The 20,399-nt window shown below is 37.8% G+C and overlaps 1 protein-coding gene across 10 annotated transcripts in view; it reads right to left on the minus strand.

Moving 5' to 3' along the window:
• Positions 1-20,399, minus strand: part of CNKSR2 (connector enhancer of kinase suppressor of Ras 2) — a 220,460-nt gene that overhangs the window by 120,619 nt on the left and 79,442 nt on the right. For 9 of the 10 annotated variants that reach the window (XM_030476537.1, XM_030476541.1, XM_030476540.1 and 6 more), the window contains exons 5-7: positions 20,246-20,287; positions 7,275-7,394; positions 613-672 (exon numbers count right to left, since the gene is read on the minus strand). In XM_030476537.1, coding sequence (XP_030332397.1) covers positions 613-672; positions 7,275-7,394; positions 20,246-20,287 — 222 coding nt within the window. The remainder of the gene's footprint in view (positions 1-612; positions 673-7,274; positions 7,395-20,245; positions 20,288-20,399) is intronic. The other variant, XM_030476536.1, reaches the window with a different exon arrangement.

Consider the following 20,399-nt stretch of genomic DNA (forward strand, 5'->3'; position numbering starts at 1 on the left):
TGTACAAGGAAAGGAGGTTGTATTTCAAAGTAATTTGAAAAGTACTCTATTATGTTGGCGGTTTTTTTTTGCTGTTTAATACCTTCAGTGAGAACTAGTACACCGGTAATAAGTGTTCCTTTCTATAGGCATTATTCAGAAGTTCATGCAGAAATGTATGGTTATTTGTCAATGTGAAGGGATGTCCCCATTTCCATGCATTTATTTATTGCAAAATAAAGCTTGATAGATGGAAAAATATAAAAGCTGTTTGTCTAATACTGCAGCAAACTCCAGCATATCAGCCTATACATAATAAAGACATTTATCTTTTATTCACAGAGCAAGGTAACTCCAAGCCAGTTACTTCCTATCTTGATCAACTGCAGCATTTTAGATGTCTTGCAAGAACAAATCAAAACTGATTCTCCTGGTCCTCAACTGGAAACAACTCTTTCAATTCTGAGGTAAACAAGCACAAGCACTTCTGCTGTCCAACATGCTATTGGTCCTCAACAGCCAATTAGCACAGTTTTGCAAGCAAAATGTAGTCTATAGCAAAGGGAAAGCATAAACCACAGGTAAGGTCAAAAAGGCTTCCAGGCCTGAACACACAGTATTAACAATACTTACATTTTCTGTTGTTCCAGTAATTACATGGAGACCATCATATGTTGATTTAATGTACATACCCTAAGAAAAAGACATCATGGGAAAGAATTTTTAAAGTGTTTCACAAATCAACACCATCCAAACATAACTTGCACATCTCTAAAAGAAAAGACTTCTTTTTTTTTTTTTTTTTTTTTTTTAAAGATTTGTGGACTTTTAATATATGCCTTGAGGAACTTCTCTCTGGATAGGAAAGTGTTTTTTGACACACTTTGTGCCCAGCTCAAATTACTCTGGCCCTAATTAGAAATAGCAAACTAAATCTTCGACCACAGTCATCTCCATAAATACTCCCCAGTTTTTCCAATACACTCCTTCGACTACAAATATAACAACACCTGATTACAAAAAAAACCCCAGAATAACTAATAGCCTTAAGGCGATCCATTTTGCTCTGGAAGGTAGAGAAGGCGTTAAAAGATCTGGAGTCTCTGGTAGGCAATGCTGCAGACATAACTTTCAAACTAATAAACCAATGCTCTGAAAAGAGCCTGCAAAATGGCTCTAAGACTTTTTAATAGTCTCACTCATCTCAGTGAACAATTCAGCTATAAAACTCAATGACAAAAACTTGAACATCAACTTTGTTAGCTATTTCACTTCTTTCCAAAAAATAGAGAAATAGAGGGATAGCCTATGAACAGACAGAAGCTCCTGCACGGGTAGTCTGAGACAGTGCCTCTAACTGTTTTTTTTCATCAAGTCATAATTCAAGCATTTTAAAGCATCCACTAAGACAGCAAGAGAAGGAAAGAGGAGAGATAATTGGCATACCCTGAGCGTTCAACAACTTCTGAGGAATCTCCTTTCCCACAATCAGTTTACAGAAAGCAGGTAAATATTGAGGGCTTGAGTATACATTCTCTCCATAACCTACTTTTTCTTCTTTTTACCAGAGTGCCACAAAATAGTTTGTTCCTAGTTGAACAGAGTGCACTCACTGGTGATTAAGTGTGGTAAAGAGGCAAAGAAGATGTAACACGTTGGATGTATCTAACTTGGGACCAGAACTCACAGACATTTTGATAGTGGGAAGAAGAGAGCACCCCCTGCTTAAAGTGGATGATACCCCTAGTGAAAAAAAGGGACTTTATAAGTTTCTCAGGAGAGGGGTCTCAAACCTAAACTCCTATTTTGCTCTGCAAAATACACAGCGGTAATGGCATCAAATCCAGTTGTCATGTTAGGCTATCACAGCTAGAAAAGGACAAAGCAAGAATCTTCTTGTTATTATACAGACAGAAGCCCTTAGCATCATCCTTCAACTCTCAGCTCCTCTATGCACCTTCAGCAATTTTTCCATTGATTGGCTCCACAGACGCAGTTTCCCACTTAACTCAGTTATATCAAATATAGAATGGCAATTTCTTATACATTTATCCTCACAACACCCCTGTGAGGTAGGGAAACACTAACATGCATTTTACAGACAAGGTAATGAGCCACACAAGAAGCTGAGATATGTTGGTATCCATTATTTGGTACACATATAACCTCAAACAACCAAAAATCAGGGCCTAAATCCCTCTCAGGATCCATACCCATGTGACCTGACCAAACAACCTGCGACATGGCAAGAGGTGAAATCACAGTGAATTCATGGTGACAGGAACTATGAGCCAGGTCCCCACACAGAGCAATTTCTGAAGAAAGTCATGTATTTGTTTTTATTGACAGCGTGTTACTGCTTTCAACTTAAAACATCAGGATAAAAGCCGAGAACAGTCTCACACTTGATGGTTACACAGTGTTTAGTTTTGTGCAAAGCATTATTCTGAAGGATAGTAAGGTCATCCCAGTACGCTATCGTGGTGGAGTACAATTTACATCCAATCTAGTCTTTTCTACAATTTACATCCAATCTAGTCTTTTCTACAAATTTAAAAGACTTTGAAATAGCAAAAGGAGAGAAAGAACTTTTGCAGAATTTTCTTTGAGGGCTAAGATCAGGATTTTGCACGTATTAGGAAAGAGTGGGAAGAGTGAAGCGGCAAAACTCCTACCCCCACCCCCACCCCTCAACTGTATTTATTCCACATGTGTAAAATTCATAAATGTTACACTAGTACCATGCCATATTAATTTTGCAAGAGCCAACATAACCCTGTTTACAAAGCAGCTTTTAAATGGGGAGAGGTAACATTCTGCAACAGAAAGATGAACTACTCTTTCACCCACGTTCCTCCACTTTTTAAGTGAACAATATATGGGAAATGGTACAGAGAAGAGAATGTTTCTGGCTTACATTGTTTGATCTGGAATGGACATAAGAATACCACAGACATTTAGAAGCTTTCCCCTCTGCCTTCTTGTGGCTGCAGAGTATCAACAGTACTTTTAGTGATCAAGAATACAGGGGGGATTAGTGTGTGTGCTGTTCACTTGTACCGAAACAAATCAGCAGATACATATCTTAAGTATCCAAAGATAATGCCATGGTTCCCACAAATTTACAAGAACGAGTTAGGTGAAATAAAAGGAAAGATAATCACAAAATAACCATGAGGTAACCACCCTCGTAATAAAGATCAAACATATGCCTAGATTAAAGATAGGGTAACTCTTGCTTAATTACATCAGAGATTTTCCTGATCAGTTTTGTGTAGAAGTCTAATTTCAAACCAATCACTAAATTTTATCTTGGTGTGAACTATTATTCAGTTAAGGGTTAGAAAAGAGAGAGACCTTTTGCCTTTTTTTCTGATACACTCTTAACATATTTTATGCAATGCTGGATGGAAAAGAAGATACTAATACCATTTATCACACACACAACCGAATTTTTACTCTTTCACTGCGACACCATCTTAATGGAGTTCCCTCAAAGTTTCATGTGCCTCCTTCAGCCCAAACAGTTCTCAGAATCTCTTTATAAATTTTTCCCAGCTCTTCCAATATTTCAAACTAAATAACTCAGGAGAAATATTAGGAACAGTAGTACACTGGATTCCTGGAATATACTTTTGAGATAGGGAGTCAGCAGTGCACCTTTTATCAGCTGCCACACCCTGCTGTATCTACAACTTGTATTCTATTACATGATTTTTTTACATGACAGGCTCGCTTTGCTTTTGATTCAGCAGGCAAAGAGGAACCCACGAAAATCATTCTAATGTTCTGGTGAATTCACCTTTGCATTTCTGAATCTTGCAGGCTAGGTGAATAGCTGCTACTTGAAACAATATCACAGTACCTAAGATGACTAGGATTAAAATGATAATATGAACAGGAAAAGATTGAAACTCAAGATTAACCCTTGCCGCAGTTCTCTAATATTCTGTTCTATATTAAAACTAAAGATAAAATAGAAACAGACTGTTGAAGAAAAACTTCCAAGGAAAACTTGGTTACCTGCTTTGGTCTACCTAAAGGTGTACAGTATTGTACTTCTTTACTAATACACTCACTGTTTTCAGCCAAGCAGTAATTTTTTAAAGTCTGTTTCATGGCAAAATATACTACCTAAGCTACTCAGTCTCCTCTCTTTCCAGCATATCCGTAGTGTAAAAACATATAAAATTAAATTTTACTTCCTGATAGAGATGAAACAAACAACTTCCAAGTGTTCAAAAAAAAAAAAAAAAAAAAGAGCATGGAGCATGCTGGTGACTGCAAAGCTGAACACAATAATCCATTTAGGCCTTTAAAAATAATTTTCTACCCTAAAAACCCCCTTTTCACCCTTACTTCACAGCCACTGCTGGCCGTATCTCTTCCACAGCAACACTCACTGGAGAACACAGGCACACAGCCACTCACATAACCGCACCTGGCAACAGGCCAGAGGGAGAGATTAAAAAAAAAATATAAATAAAATAAAAAAAAGGCAAAAATAAAAAAGCAATACCAAAACCCATCCATAACATTGCTTTACCCAGTAACAAGAGTTTCCTCACATCACACCCTAACAATATTTTCTGCTTGCCAGGTTATTTGGTCTGGTTTTCTAATCAGTGTTAGCCAGTTTTAATATATATAAGACATTTTAAATCTTGCAACACATTTACCTGCTACTTCTGCTTTAAGGTATTAGTCTGAAAATTTACATTTACCTCTGACTGATACTTACGTTTCCACAAGAAAAGATCAAACATAGTGAAGGAACTATTTGTGCTGAGTAAAACATCTTGATAGTGCTCCAAGCTGTTTCAAGCTTGTAAAAACGCCAACCATTTTCTTAATTCCATCATATATTTACCATATGACTTTAGGGAAATGGCATTGTTTTCCAAACTTTTTATTTCCTTCTCTTCTCCGTTCCTTTTCCTCTCCCTGATCTACTTTAGCTTCTCAAATATTAAATTTGAGACGTGTCAGATATTCTGTTTATGCTAGGTGATAAAAAAATCTTCCCAGTTAGCAGCCATCCTTGTCATTTTCTTTCTGCTTGAAGTCTTTCCATGTTTATAGAAGATTTTACTTAGTGATTGGTAGAGCCAACACAGAACTGTCATATGGGTCAAAAATCTAGAAGAAAGTTGACAATAATCCATTTTTCCACCTCCATCATTGCACAGATCCTGAAGAAGGTCCAGAAGTTATCGAGCTTCACATTCATCCAAGTGCTCTTGAAGTGCAGAGGATATTCACAACTCCAAGCTCCACCATCAATTCTTAAGTTGACAGACTTAGCACTCAACAGGACAGTACTGATATGCATCCACTGCATCTTAATTGAAAAATATTAGTTCAAAAACTAAATAAACAGAAGCCAAACAACCCAAAAGCAAGGCTTTTCTTTAAAGCACCAAGAGCAACCTGACAAAGATGATAACATTGGCACTGTAACAAACTGAAAGGTATGACATTCATGCTTCCAGTGCAAATATATTGTCCTTGATGCCTGCTCTGGAGAGCTCACAATCTAGAGAAGACAGCACAATAAAGAGGCAAAAGAATAGTGGCATAAAGGCAAGGATGAAGGGGAAAAAATATAACTGTACCAAAATAGCACGTATCCTTCTAAGGCTTGTATACTGCTCAGTTGGTATTTTCCATTTTTTAAAAATACATATGATTATTTTTATGACAATGACATGGTAGTCCTCAGTCAGCATCAAGACCCTGTTCAGTTGCTTCATAAAGAGATATTAAAAGAAAAAGCCCTGTTTCAAAAGCTTCCAGTTTAAATAGACAAGACAGACAGAGGGTGTAAAACAGAGGCACAGAGTGGGAGAAGATTCTCTATCTCATCAGCTACCCAGCAGCAACAGACCCATGAAGCACATTCTTACTTACAAAAATACCACTCAAAATTTTTCACTCACTGGGGCTTAACACCACCCTACACAAAGACTTATATGAGGAAAAAAAAAAAACAAACCAAAAATAGTCATGAGACAGAAAGAAAAAGAAATAGATGTTCAGATAAAAATGGACAAAACTCCAAAAAAGGTGATCAAGAGAAGGGAGAAGCAGATTTCTTCATTACAGTAGAAGATAGGATTTCAAAAAGTTGACTGCAGTGAGTTGATGAAAGAGTTAATATTATAGGAGAGAGGGAGGAGAGAAGCCATGAAAAGCTGAAGTCCTGGAGAACTAGTTTGAAATGGATTCAGAGATCAAAAGAAAGCCAGTGGGGGATGGGAAAACAAAAAGCAGACTAAAACAAAGGATGGGGCAATATTTACTCACCTAAATGTTTAGGGGTTTCTCACATTTTAATTGTGATTTTCCGAAAGAATGGATAATTAATTTTGTGTATAGTTGCTCTAAATACCTTGGCATATCAAATTTGTAAAAAATCCGAACCAAATGCCAAAATCCAACAACAATCAACCTATAATCCAAAATGCTCTCCAAAAACAATATCACCCAAACAACTTCAAAAACCTGCTGCAAAGAGTACAGCAATCCTTATTCAAGAAAATACAATGAGAATAAACTTGGGCAGAAGTTGAAAAAGATATTTAATTAGGCAAAAAATGGTTAACTGTATTCTGATCACCTTCTACTACTTCCAAGGATTGTGGGAAGAGAGATTATTAGTCATGTAAAGTCATACTGCTGTAAGTGTTGGTTTTTTCCATGCAGTGGGTGTTGGGTACTTGAGTAAGCAAAAGATCAATGGTCAACTCTTGAACAGCAAACACAGGATGGCTGCACTGAGCCTTTACAAGCACCTGATGAAGCATGCAGAGTTCTTGCAATAAAATTCAATAAGCTACTTCTCAGAAGCGTTGTAGAGCCCTTGAATAACTTCTAAAATAGCTTTGTATCTCAGAGCTACTATGAAGCATATTCCAGAATTTGACAGCTTTTGTGTATAAGCCCACGCAAATTTCTTGGTTGAGTTCATCTTAGTAATTTAAATCGCTTCAGACTTCAACATCCTAGAACAATCTGAACCATTTTTCAGAAGCTGGTATAAATGGCAAGAACTTCTCGCTCATTTCTCCCTGTTCTCTAAACTCTTTGCATATATTGGTCAGCCTTACAAAATACTTCCCTGTTAGCCCAGCTGCATGAGAAACCAAACTAGCATGAGAAATCAAACTATTTTCAGACTTCGAAACAGAAAATGTTAAAATATCCTACTCTTTTCCATATATGAAACTTATTTAAAAAAAAAAAATCACTTTCTCATCCTGGATGATGGGTTTGATTAACTGCGTACTTCTTACCAGCCCTTCACTTGGCTTGATGTTTGTAAGCTGGATCACCTCAAGGTGGGCAGACTGGGAAACCAGTGGATCAGAAGAGAGTGAGATAATGTGATCACAGACGCCAGAGAGAGTTTTACACTAGGAAAGAAAAAAAAAAATAATCACAATAAGTATACCATTGCTAACTACTTGCATATCAACCTACAATTTAAACCACTGCATTTTTAAAGTACTTATTAAATCACATTGCTGAATCTACGAGGCAGAGGAAATGAAGGAAGAGGGGAAAGGCCTCAGTCAACAGAACAATACAAAATCCGTTCTCTGTGATGGCCCTAACTGACACAGCATCAGACCAGGGAAGAACAAATAGAGAGAAAAAAGGACTGCCCAAGCTGCTCCCTTGTACTCTCAGGGTTAGATGCCCTCCATCTGAGCACTGCTTAGGCATGCACAGAGCGTGTGGTAAGCTCCAACCCCGCTCTCTGCCCATACCTTTTGCAAAGACGTTAAGTGCCCCAAAATCCCTCTAATTCCATTGACCGCACAGATGTTCAGCACAGATGAAAATCAGGCTCCTAACGATGATAGGTAACTCTCATTAACTCTGAAGTTTATTTTATACTAATAAAATTTGCTGATTGACTTTGGACTGTTTCTCACATTTTACTGCTGCCAACCATGATTTACTATTGCAGGCATGAAGATTACAATAAATAACCACTTCACTATGAGATAATTCTTAAACCTGTTATCCTTGGCAGCCTCTTCACAGCAAGATAGAAATAAAAAGTTTCTAAAAAGGCTGGGACTGCCAAACGGGTTCTGTGTAGCTCCTCATCTCTCACTCCTAGAACACCCTCTTCTTAGGAGCAGGGAAGCTGTGATTTTTTCCTATCATTCTCTCATATGTCAGTAAGCAGGTGATTTTTGAGAGGTTCAGTGTTCTCTGTGAAGTCCCCTTTCAGCAACTAAAACTGCTGTCTCAGTTCAGGTTTCCAAAAGTGTGTTTTGTCAGGAAATTCAGGGATTAGGACATTCCTCTGGTCCCATAACTGTGGGTACCTCTAAAACCAACTAAGAACCAGCTTAACTGCTCTCAAATTCAAAAGATGAAAGCTAAGCAGTCTCCTCAAATGACTGAAACACAACTGCACACAAATGCTGCACTAACCACTCTTTCAAGATTGCAAAGCGTACCTCTTAAAGAAAAAAATACCTACAACAGTGCTATGGAAAAATAACATAAAATTGGACGTAACCTCCTTGCCAAGTCAACATTATCATTTCAAATGCCAAACTATATTTTACATAAAAAGAGAGCAAAAAAAAAAGTTACAAAAGTAAAAAAAAAAAAAAAAAAAAATCCAATGACAGTGAAATCTTAATCCTTTTACAGACCATTACACTGGTAATTTGTATTTTCTCCTCTTTAAATTATTCACAGTTAGAAATTTAGCTGTGTATATCGATGGCTTATTTTATAAAATGATAATGTTTCAAAGTGAATAAACAGATCAGAAGCCAATGGAAAATATAACCAAATATAACAAAACTTCTGCTACCAACATAACCTTTGTTCGGAGATAATATTATCTTCAAGCATAGACACACACATACACACACCACCCCTTCTGCTTTATCTGTATTTCATGATGCAGGATCACTACTGAAAAAAGGAAGTCAAGGAATATATAAAATGGGGTTAAGAATTATTTGTGCTTTACCTGAATTAGGAAGAAGTGAAAAAGTAAACTTTATTGCAAAATTGTTTTTTATGGCTTTTTGAATACATGAAAATTGCTTTAACCTGACATTTTAAAAGGTAAAAATTATACAAAATTCCATAATAAAGATTAAAGCTTAGACTTCTTGTTTATTTGTGTTTTTAGGTACAATGCTGACATGTTATTTGTATTTTCACAGAATCACAGAATGGTTGAGGTTGGAAGGAACCACTGGAGGTCATCTAGTCCTGTTCATGCAGGGTCACCTAAAGCAGTTTGCTTAGGATTGTGTTCATACAGCTCTTGAATATCTCCAGGGAAGGAGACTCCACAACCTCTCTGGGCAACCTATTCCAATGCTCAGTCACCCTCACAGTAAAGAAGTTCTTCCTCACATCCAGGTGGAACTTCCTGTGGTTTAGTTCACGCCTGTTGCCTCTTGTCCCATTGTCTGGCACCACTTAGAAGAGTCTGGCCCCATCCTCTTGACACCCTCCCTTCAGATACTTATATACATTGATCAGATCCCCCCTGAGCCATCTCTTCTCCAGGCTGAACAAGCCCGGCTCCTTCAGCCTTTCCTCATATGAGAGATGCTCCAGACCCTCGGTCATTCTGGTAGCCCTTCACTGGACTTGCCGCAGGAGCTCCATGTCTCTCTTGAACTGAGGAGCGCAGGACTGCACACAGTACTCAAGGTGGGGCCTCACCATGGCTGAGTAGAGCCTCTCTCGACCTGCTGGCAATGCTCTTCCTAAGGATACCATTGGCCTTCTTGTCTGCAAGGGCACATTGCTGCTGGCTCATGGACAACTTGTTGTCCACCAGGACCCCCAGGTCCCTCTCCCTAGAGCTTTCCACCAGCTCAGCCCCCAGCCTGTCGTGGGTTATTCCTCCCTAGGTGCGGAACCCTGTGCTGGCCTCTGTTGAATTTCAAAAGGTTCCTCTCTGCTCTTCCCTCCAGCCTGCCCAGATCCTCCCAAATGACAGCACAGCACTCTGGGGGGGCAGCTACTCTTCACAGTTTTGTGTCATCAGCAAACTTTCTGAATAGTCCCTCTATTCCCTCACTCAAGTCACTGATGAGTGAGTTAAACAATACTGGAGCCAGTACTGGCCATTAGGGAACACCACTAGTTACACATCTCCAACTAGAATCTGTGCCACTGACCACCACCCTCTTGATACCTGCCATTCAGCAGCTCTCCATCCACCTCACCATCCACTTGTCCAGCTCATACTTCCTGAGCTTGCCTATGAGGATGTCGTGGGAGATGGTGTGGAAAGCCTTGCTGAAGTCCAACATCCACTGCTCTCCCCTCATCTATCCAGCCAGTTTGTAGGTAGTTAAGGTCTGGCGGCCGGAAGATATCGCGCTGTACGGAAAGAGAGAGCCCCTCCCCTGATACTTTTACAAGCCCCCATAGTGTGGAGAGGGGAATTGTGGGGTAAGGCCTGGTGATACCATAAAAGGCAAAAATTGTTAACCTGCCTTCTGATTGGATCAGCATAGGTACTTCCGCGTGGCAGAAGGTATATAATGCTTGCTGTTGTCCAATAAAACGCTATTTGATCATCCTTCATATTGGTGTCTGTGATCTCTAGCCCTAAGCCAGGGGGTTGGCTTAGTTCTGCAAGTCTTGGCTGAAGCAATGCAGCAACACCAGTTGTCCTATCGTAGAAGGCAATTAGGCTGGTTAAGTGTGATTTCTCTTTGGTGAATCCATGCTGACTACTCCTGATTTTCATTTATCTTGTAACTGCACTAACAATTATTGAAAAATTACTTTTAGAAAATTACAGAACACTCAGTTCTCCACATGCATAGTGAAGAGACCTACAGTATAAATCATTCCTTGGTGATGAAACCTGAATTTTTCATGTATCTTTAGAGTTGTATTCACTCATTTATTCTTCCTATTTATCCCTTCTAAAACTACTAAATTTATGGTGTCCTTAGCAGTTTCAGAGGAACTTCTCTTTACAATGAATTAATGTATGATTTTTTTTCTCCTATTCCCAACTGTTACATCGCAGAGAGATGCCAAAACACACAGAAAACGAGTGTTCCTATCACCTAACACAAGGTATGCCATTTCAAGTTCACAGACGTGGCTCCTCATTAAAAAAAATCCTTGGCTGCCTTGACAGATGATGGGGAAAGGAGAAGAGTGAGGCAAGTCTAGGATGTGGCATGAAGAGAAGCCTAATCTGAGATGCATTAAATAGTTCCCTAGAGCAGCTGCTCTTCCTCTGCCTCTCCATGAGAGAGGTACAGACAGTGTAAACAGTAAGTCTATGGAGATCAGCATTCCAGAATGGTTATATTGGTTGCAATCCTAAAACAAGGTAGTGTGAATATTCCCTAGAGGAACTCTGGGAATACTGGATGCCAAAATCACCTAGTTACTACAATAAAAAATCTGCCATATGCTCTTATTCATTTCTAAAAGATTATTGTCTTCTGGGTCTTGTGGCTTTCTTTCCATCTTAGATATTCATACTGCCATCCAACAGCCTGATATCATGCCCATTCTAAGCACAACAAATGAGCCACAGCAAAGTCTCTGGGAAAGATGCTGCGATGAGAGGATGCTCTTTCAGATTGAGGCTTCAAATTCTGTGACCTTTCCAAAATGTAAACACTCATTCAGCATGTGGGGATGTATACATAACTGTCTTCCTAGAAAAATTATGTTTAGGGGCAAAACTCTGATGCATTATTATAAAATCTTTTCCACTTCATGAGTACTCGGATTTCAACAGGCTGAAGATGAGTTGAAGACAGAGAACTTTAAAATCTCCATTAAATGCTATTAGGCTTCTTACCATATATTAGTACCAGAGGTGACTGAAACAGCAAAAGAATACAGAAGGTACAGAAAAGTGAAAACAAAAGTTCTCTAATTACTTCTCTCAGTTTCTGACCAACAGAATTAACTCTTTTCCTTCTAATAGAGCACTAGCAGTCCTGAGACAACACACCATGAACTAACTGCACCTATAATGAACATTTCTCAAGAAGCAGTCATGCCGGATAATGAGACCTAATCACAACATCATCTGCTTAGTAATTACAGAATAGTTCTGCCCAATTTTTTTAGAAGATGGGCCAGGGTTCTGCCCAACCATCCAGAACTTCCAGCCGCTACAAGAAGATATCTAACAACTCCTTTAGTTTTCTTCTGAAAGTATAAGAAGCTTGTTTGTGTTAGAATACTTATAGAATCTTATAAACTTCCCTTAGCTATTACACATTTAAATAATTTAAGTTAAATACTCCTTAGTTAAAGAGGTGGATTGTAAGTAGGATCAAGTGTCTATTGGGGTTGTGTGAAAGGCAAATTTTCATGAATTTGCATTTTCTGAGCTTGCCCAGAGCCAGGACAACAAGGACCCCACTCTTACATAGCAGGTATCCTCTCCCCTCTGCAAAGACAGAGCACACAGGGTCTCACTGGAAACATGTCCAGAGGCTGACACAGGAAAAATAATGCATTTTTCCTTGCCTTTACTCTCAGAAACATCTCATTCACAGTTTGTGGGTTGGTTTTGTTGTGTGCATTTGTGGAGGATGGGAGAAGGAGGAGGAGGGAAATTCAGCTCCAGGAACATATCGGAGCTTGGATGGTCTGGGGACACATTCATAGGGTACAGCTGTGTCAATTTACAACAGAATTTAACTAGTGGCTCTGAATGCAGTTACCATCCAGTTCCTGCCCAGATTACTGTTGTTGACTTCCTTGGCCAAGGCTTTTTAATATACCAATCAGCCTAAATCAGCATACAGACAAAACAGCCTTTTCACCAGGAGCAGGCTTCCTCTCCATTAGGCTTCTTTATGGAAAAAGACCTTGGACCTATTCAGTGGATCGGGACTTTTCATGGTAAAGATGCTGCCACATGGCACAGGAACAATGTTAATTTAATAGCGGCAACATGCTGAATTTAGAAAGTTCCCAAGTAAACCACCTTTGACTTCTCTATGCTCCTCTCCCTAAACAGCTCACGCTGTGGATCCTCAGGTTCATTCCATGTTAATTCAAGCAATAAATCTCCCTAAATCTAAAGTTACATTTGATGCTACTTCTAGCTTGACTAAGTTTTCCCGAAGTTCCTCAGACTTCACTGGAGCTTTCACCTTGGGAGATGCAAAGCCAATTGGACAAATTATGTAGGTGCAAGAAATGCAGGAGGGGTTATTATTACATTGCTATTATTATTGTTTATTAGTAAAAAGTTTTAAAATTATTATTTTGTTTGATGGAAAGTAATGGACTCGCATAACAGTGGCTACTCAATTAATTTGAGTGTAAGAAAAGCACAAAAAAAGTGCACATTTGTTACTCCATTTGCTCCTAACAATTTATGACCGCATTATTTTTCAGCATAACAATTCAGCACAAACTGTACTATATATGTGTATTTTAGTTTCACTAAAATGACAGTACAACTCACCTTTTCTCTCAAATGGTAGTTACATCTTCTTACTTTGCAAAACTACACTTCTGTTTATGAACATTGCTAATGAGATCACATTAACACACTGCTAATGAGATCAGAATCCTTCATCTTTTGTAACTGTTGATTCCTTGCTGCAATGCAGTACTAGCTACAGTAAGACTCACAGGAAGATGAGCATTCAATTGCTCCTACAAAAATCAGGAGGCATTAAAAATGCCCAGCCTTTCTCAAGCTGCACTCAGCTTCAGTGTGCAAGCTATCTAAACAAAGGAAAAGGATTTAGCCAGAACAAAATAAAGCAGCAAGTTATAAGAGGTTAACTGAGAGAAATCAACAGATTACATTTTCTCCTTTTTCCACACAGTCCCTGTTCTCACTGTAAGCCTTACAGTGATAACTTCAGCTCTCTTTTACAGTAACTCCTCACTGCACTTTATTAACAAATTCTCCTCTCTACTCAGTGACGAACTTATAATTGCAGATTGAAGCTACACCACTCTTTATATGCAAAGCTAAATGATTCATAGGAGGATGAAAACTATCACTACACAGCATCTAGTCGTTTAGTAGAAATTCAAGGGGAAACATTTTTTTTTTCACTCAGTAGACAACTAATTTATGCCCAGGGCATGAAGAATGAAAGATAATACTTAGTTTCTACCTCTACTTTTGGGATCTAGTGTACCAATTTTTAACAGATTTTCCACAATTGCTCCTTCTTTCAGCCAGGAGGATAAGGACCTAAAGGTGACTAAATTAGAATTGCATCTGTTCTGATTCTCTGTGGCTACTTCAATTAGTGTTGGGAAAATGACTGTCCTCTGCAGCAGAGTAGAAGTACTTAGGTGTCATGGCTGGCTTCAGAGGCTTCACCATGGCCTTTCATCAAATTGTTCATTTGTTATCTGTTCGATTCAGGCAGCTCTAGGGTGATCAAGCATTTCTGGTCAAGCAAACAGATTTGTATTTGTTCCTGCCCTTAACTTCACCCAGGCTAGTGACCAAGCTTTAACCCATCACACCAAGTATTTGCAATACTGAAGCATCCTGGCTCAAACACATTCCTAGGGCTGAGCGCAAGAAAAGCACCAGCCTCCCTCATCAACTCTCTCACCTATGTCATTTGAATGAGGGATAGGATGCCAATAAGACACGTGGACATTCAAGGCTAAAAGTAAGAAAAAATGTCTTGGCAATGTTAACTTTAATCTGCTTGGGGAAAAAAAAAAAAAAAAAGGCCAAAATCTCAGTTAGTTAAAACTGTCTGAGACAAAGCAACTTGCTACATGAGCTTCAGGATGAAGTCTAACTAGTTAGCTTAAGCCAAACCAAATAATTATTAATCAGTTGATTTTAGTCCAAAACATTTGTTGTACCATAGGGAATACATCAGGAACTCCAGCAATCTTAGAACCAATTGGCCCTGGATTTGCATTTGTATATACATGGAGTTTAAACAGTGAACTAAATCTTACTTTAGACGCAAAAAGAGAGGCTTCTATTACAGTGAAGTTTACTGGGCCCAATTTTCAAGGTACAGACTATTTAAAGGAAGAAGGTGTTTACTTTTTCTTTTTTTTTTCTTTAATAAGACTATAGAAATGATGCCTTTGACAATTCATTTTTAGTCAATTACAGTTCTGTAACAAATATTTAAATACAGTAGGCAGGAGTGAATTATCATAACTGTGGTTTCTTCAAGGCTCTTAGCAAAAAGAGAACATTCTGATCCATTACTTGTTCTTTTCTTTTTCAGTTTAGTAACTCTTTTTTGTTCTAAATATCTCATTTGTTTTTCAAAAACTCCTGAATATTAACTTCACTCTACAGTACTACTTTCTACAGTTTTCCAACTCAATAAAATGGTGAGGGTTTTTTTTCACATAAAAATAGCGTAATTTTTAGAAAGTGAAATTCCTTATGAAAACATTCTTTTTATAGAATTAAACTAAAAAGAAAACTCAGTTAAAACTTATTATTCATCTGACTGATGCCTGGCTTCTACTTTCTATAATTAGCCCTCGCTTTGCTCTTACTTTAATACTCTACTGCTTCACATGGATTAATCTGAACTAGATATTTCCATCATATATAGCCTTGAACAGCTGGATGGAATCAATGAATTATTCTTCAAAGATTTTAAAGGTCTATTCAGAGTTTTGCAACAATTAACTTGTAACTCCCCAAATAAGCAGAACTGACACCTTTTTTAAGCTGATCAGTTTTCCATACGTTTTATCATCTCAAGTTAATCAGTATCAAGATTCTAAATACAAACTAGCAAAAACATACTAATCTCCAGTTTTGAAACAAACACCACACTTTTGCCTATCTTTTCATATTTAGGCCCATTGTATTTTAAAATCTGTTCTTCAGTTAGCATTTTCTATTGCCATCTACTTCTGTTGGTTATTATTTTCTGGTTATATTTACTTTCTGTCTATATTAATAAGTTATTACAACTGTTATAATTTAATTATTTATTTATTGTATTGCTTGCTGAGCAAAAGGTAAGCTGGAAAAACCATACTGAGAAATGAAGTGGTAGAAATATGAAGCATTTCTCTGTGTTCCTGAATATTTCAGAAGCATCAACATTTTAAGGAGTAAAAACCAAGACATTATTCCTGTGTGGTTTTATGCTTCTTATTCCACAGAAACCAAGTGTTTCTGTAAGTGAATTAACAGAGAAAAAAAAAAAAGGAAAAGAAAAAAAGCAAAAAAAAGCAACAAAACTTTAAGACATATAGTTGTCTTTAAAATAGTTTCAACACACCTGCAATTCTAGGGCAGAAAATTATAGAAAAGACATTTCTTTCCAGACACATTTTGCAACTACATGTAGAAGAAATAAACAAGTGGAAGTAGGTAATTTCTTCTTAAAACTTCATCAGTTTTCCATAAGACCTTTTTACTTTAGATAAATTTTCTGTGTTTAGTTGAATAACACAGATTAGTTTACTACTTAACCTAATATTGTGAGTGACAATCAAAATGCTTTTATATAGCATTTCAAACTCAAATTGCCTGGGGCAAACAAAAACATTTATTTCTTGAAGATAAGCTGAAGCTATACAGCTCTGTCTCCACAGAACACCATTTCTTGAACATATCTGTGATATCTAAAAAAGCTAACATCTGAAGAAGCTTATTGACGTTAAAACATACTATCTATGGACAAGGTATTCAGCAGTCTCTCCACACGAACACCCACACTGCCATCTCTGAAAGAAAGAGGGCATTCATCTGCTTTTCAAAACAAATTACTGCCACTAGAATATGAGCACAGTAACTATTTTTTGGCCCTTCCTAATTAAAGCAAACCAGTCATTCATTTAATTGAGGATCTTGCCTTTGATAGGGGATATTTCCTTCTCCACCTTGATATAGAGGAAAGCATGAACACTCAGTGACAGGTTAACGTTGGAGGTATCCACATATGCACTTCAATAGCAGCAGAGTGGTCTCACATACCCTGCCTGTGCCCACACACACTCTTTCCCTCTGATTTGGGTTGGATAGGGCGTTCACAGGTCAAATAGTCCACCCCCCTACCATGAGCAGGGACATCTTCAACTAGATCAGGTTGCCCAGAACCACATCCAGATTGGCCTTGAATGTCCCCAGGGGTGGCACATCCACCACCTCTCTGGGCAACCTGCTCCAGTATTTTACCACCCTCACTGTAAAGATTTTTTTCCTCACGTCCAGCCTGAATCGCCCCTCTTTTAGTTTAAAACCATTACCCCTCAACCTATCACAACAGACCCTGCTAAAAAGTCTTTCCCCATCTTTCTTATAGGCCCCTTTAAATTACTGAAAGGCCACAGAAATGTGTCCCCAGAGTCTTCTCTTCTCCAGGCTGACCAACCCCAACTCTGTCAGCCTTTCCTCATAGGAGAGGTGTAGGGTCACTCCAGGGGGAATGGGCAGCATCCCCACAGGAGATGTGTGCTTACAGAACTCAACCCCCTGAACCATTGCACACAAGTCCAAAATAACACTTTGAGCTAATGAACAATGGTGATGTTCAACCCAAAACACAGGTTAACACTGAAGTAAAGCACTAGACCACCAATAGCTAAGAATTTTGATCCAATGATCTGCTGCTAAGGTGGTAAATTTCTTGGTGTCCTAAAGAATAAGAGTACATAACTGAAACTTAATTTTATTTTAATTTCTGCAGCTGTAGTCCTTTTTTACTTATATAAGAAGGATCTCTTAAAATTTAACTTCAATCCTTAGTGGGAACAATACCTTGTAACAAGGATTTCCTTAGGCTAACTGCATGAATTGCTAATTAGTTGTAAGTCATTGCCTTTTGCTTTTGTGAGGAACCTTGTTTCCTTGTGTCTGGAAAAGAATGTGGTAGTAAAATCATATGAGGTGAGTCTATGGTTTTGAATTCAGTTTCTTCTCTAAGTCATTCCAGCAAACACAGCTGTACATTGGTATATGCTCATTTGAAGACAGCTGGATGTGATGCTGGCCAGACACCACTTCTGATACCTTCAGGAGTTTGCACAGTTTACAGATGGGAAATGCACTCAGAAAATGGACTTGCAACAGCTTGGTCTTCGAAATTAAGAAGAGAGAATTCACTTTCTCTACATATAATATCCTCTCTTCCCAATCTTTCCTAGTTCTCCTAGCATTTCTCATTCAAGATTCTTTCTACACCTTTACCAAATTTACTACTACTCTCTTTAAATCAGAGAATCTTCTTTTTAACATTCATCTCTAAATTTACTGGATGCATGGTCTATAACAGGAGATTTAAATTCTTAATCCCCCTCTAGAACATCTCTAATCTAGTTTGTAACTGTGCATTCAAATATTGTTATCTCATTAGGTATTTAACGTCTCTATTCTTTGACAGTGGTGTAAAAATACCATGCACTTTCTCAAAATCTTGACATAAGTAAGCTTTTCCCCTCTTTTTTAATCTACCTGTTAGATTGCTCCTCCCAGATTGTCTAATGGGCTAAAGCTACAACACCCTTTTCTTTCTTCCAAGGAGAGTAGTTAGAGGGAACTCTGCTTTCAATTCCAATTCTGTCATCAACCTTTTCAGCTGCACGTGTAAAATATTCCCTTTCAAATTCAAGACATGATTTCAAATCCCATCTTTTAATTATTCAATCACAGATTTACCTCTTTCCTTGAGTGCTTTTGGACAGCATTTGCCTCATCAAATCCCATCCATCAGCTGAAATGCAGCATGGTCAGAAATGATCCAAGTGATGTGTAATACATATAGTCAATTTAATTCTAGGCTTCAGTAAAACATTCAGAGTTCTGTTCTGGTTTCCTTGCAAGCTTCAGCACTAATCGTGGAAGCTAATTAAGCTTTCCACAATAATACATATGTCCACCTGTCACCACAATAAAGTTACTGTGGATTAAAGAAATAAGCCTATGTGAGTCTGAATGTTGTAAGACAACTTTTGAAACCTGCCTTAAATTTGTGCACTCACATATTTTAAATTAATCCCTCCCAGTTTCCTCAAAATTTTCTGTTGAAAATTATATTAATGGATGCTTCATCAGCTCTAAACACTTCCAGCTCCCTTCCCAATCCTTTTCACCAATTTGTAAAAGATATATATAGTGTAGATAGTGGAACTCAGAACTCTTGGTTCTTCCACCAGAAAACAAACATGTACTGAATATAATGATTTCAAGATTATAGCACTTTTGCCAAGATTATGTAATTTAAAACTTAATTACTTAAATATTTGCAAAGATCAGCCTAGCAAAGATGATGATGATGTCAGCCTCACTAAAATGGCTAATTCTTTGTGTCCCACAGAGGAAAAGTGTTAGTGAAACATGAAAATACAAGGAGATGTTTTATTCCACATCACTGTGAAATCAAAGCATCAAAAGCTTATAGAATTCAGCTTGCCAAGCATTTGATATGGGAGCACTGAAAAGGGAAAAAAAAAAAAAAGTACAGCAACATTTACTGGGACACCCATCTTTTGAAATAAAGTATTTTCTTCCATAAGCTTTTGTAATAAGAACTGTAAGATATTAAAACCCACCTAAATGAGAAATACAGTGAATAAACTAAACCATTCCATTACTCACTCTTAAGAAGAGTATCTAACTTTCAGAAACAAGCTCTGGGTTAACTTAATACTCACTAAACTACAGCAACAACATGAAACACAACTTAATATCTAAAACTTAGGTGCAGACAAAGTTTACTCAAGCTTCTGATTCTCTATCCACCAAGTACGAGCCTTTCAAATTCACCCTGTGTTCTGATGCCCTGATGACTTTCATCTGCTTTATTTATTATCAATAGCACTACAGATTCTGTGAACAGACAGTTGTATTTATGCTGAGAATTCAAAAGGAAAGAATTGCTTTAATTTTCCTATCACTAGGAAAGCTCCATTCTCCTATGAGGAATAGAGCTGCATAAATGAAGCTGTATCACTAACATAAACATGTATGATTTCATAGAAGCCTAGCAACCAGCTCTCTTGAAAAAATAAAAGACGTTATTTTTCAAAATCATTCTTCTGAGCATGGTTTACAAACAACAGACAGGTCTGAGCCAGACAAACACAAGCCCTTGCAAAGTTCCTGGCCACTCATATGCCAAGTTCAGCTTCCATAAAATCACTACCTATTCACCAGTAGTTCCATACATGACATTCACTCAGTCATACCCAGACTAGTTCATTATCACACTGGCACTGCAGAAAAAGCACAAAACACACAGCTCTGTAATTCTATGTAGTCTATACAAATATATTTATTAATAGAAATCCAAACACTACTCACCACATGAAGAATTTTATTCTCTGTTTCATATACTGTGCAATCCTGAAAGAGTAAAGTAGAAGAGGCAGGTTAAATTGATCCAGTTATCCCCCCTTCCAAGATTTATTCTTAAAAAGAATTAAACTTAATTGAAAAGTCTTTAGGAAGAAACAAA

This window comes from Strigops habroptila, chromosome 2 (genome assembly GCF_004027225.2).
Source record: "Strigops habroptila isolate Jane chromosome 2, bStrHab1.2.pri, whole genome shotgun sequence".
NCBI lineage: Eukaryota > Metazoa > Chordata > Aves > Psittaciformes > Psittacidae > Strigops > Strigops habroptila.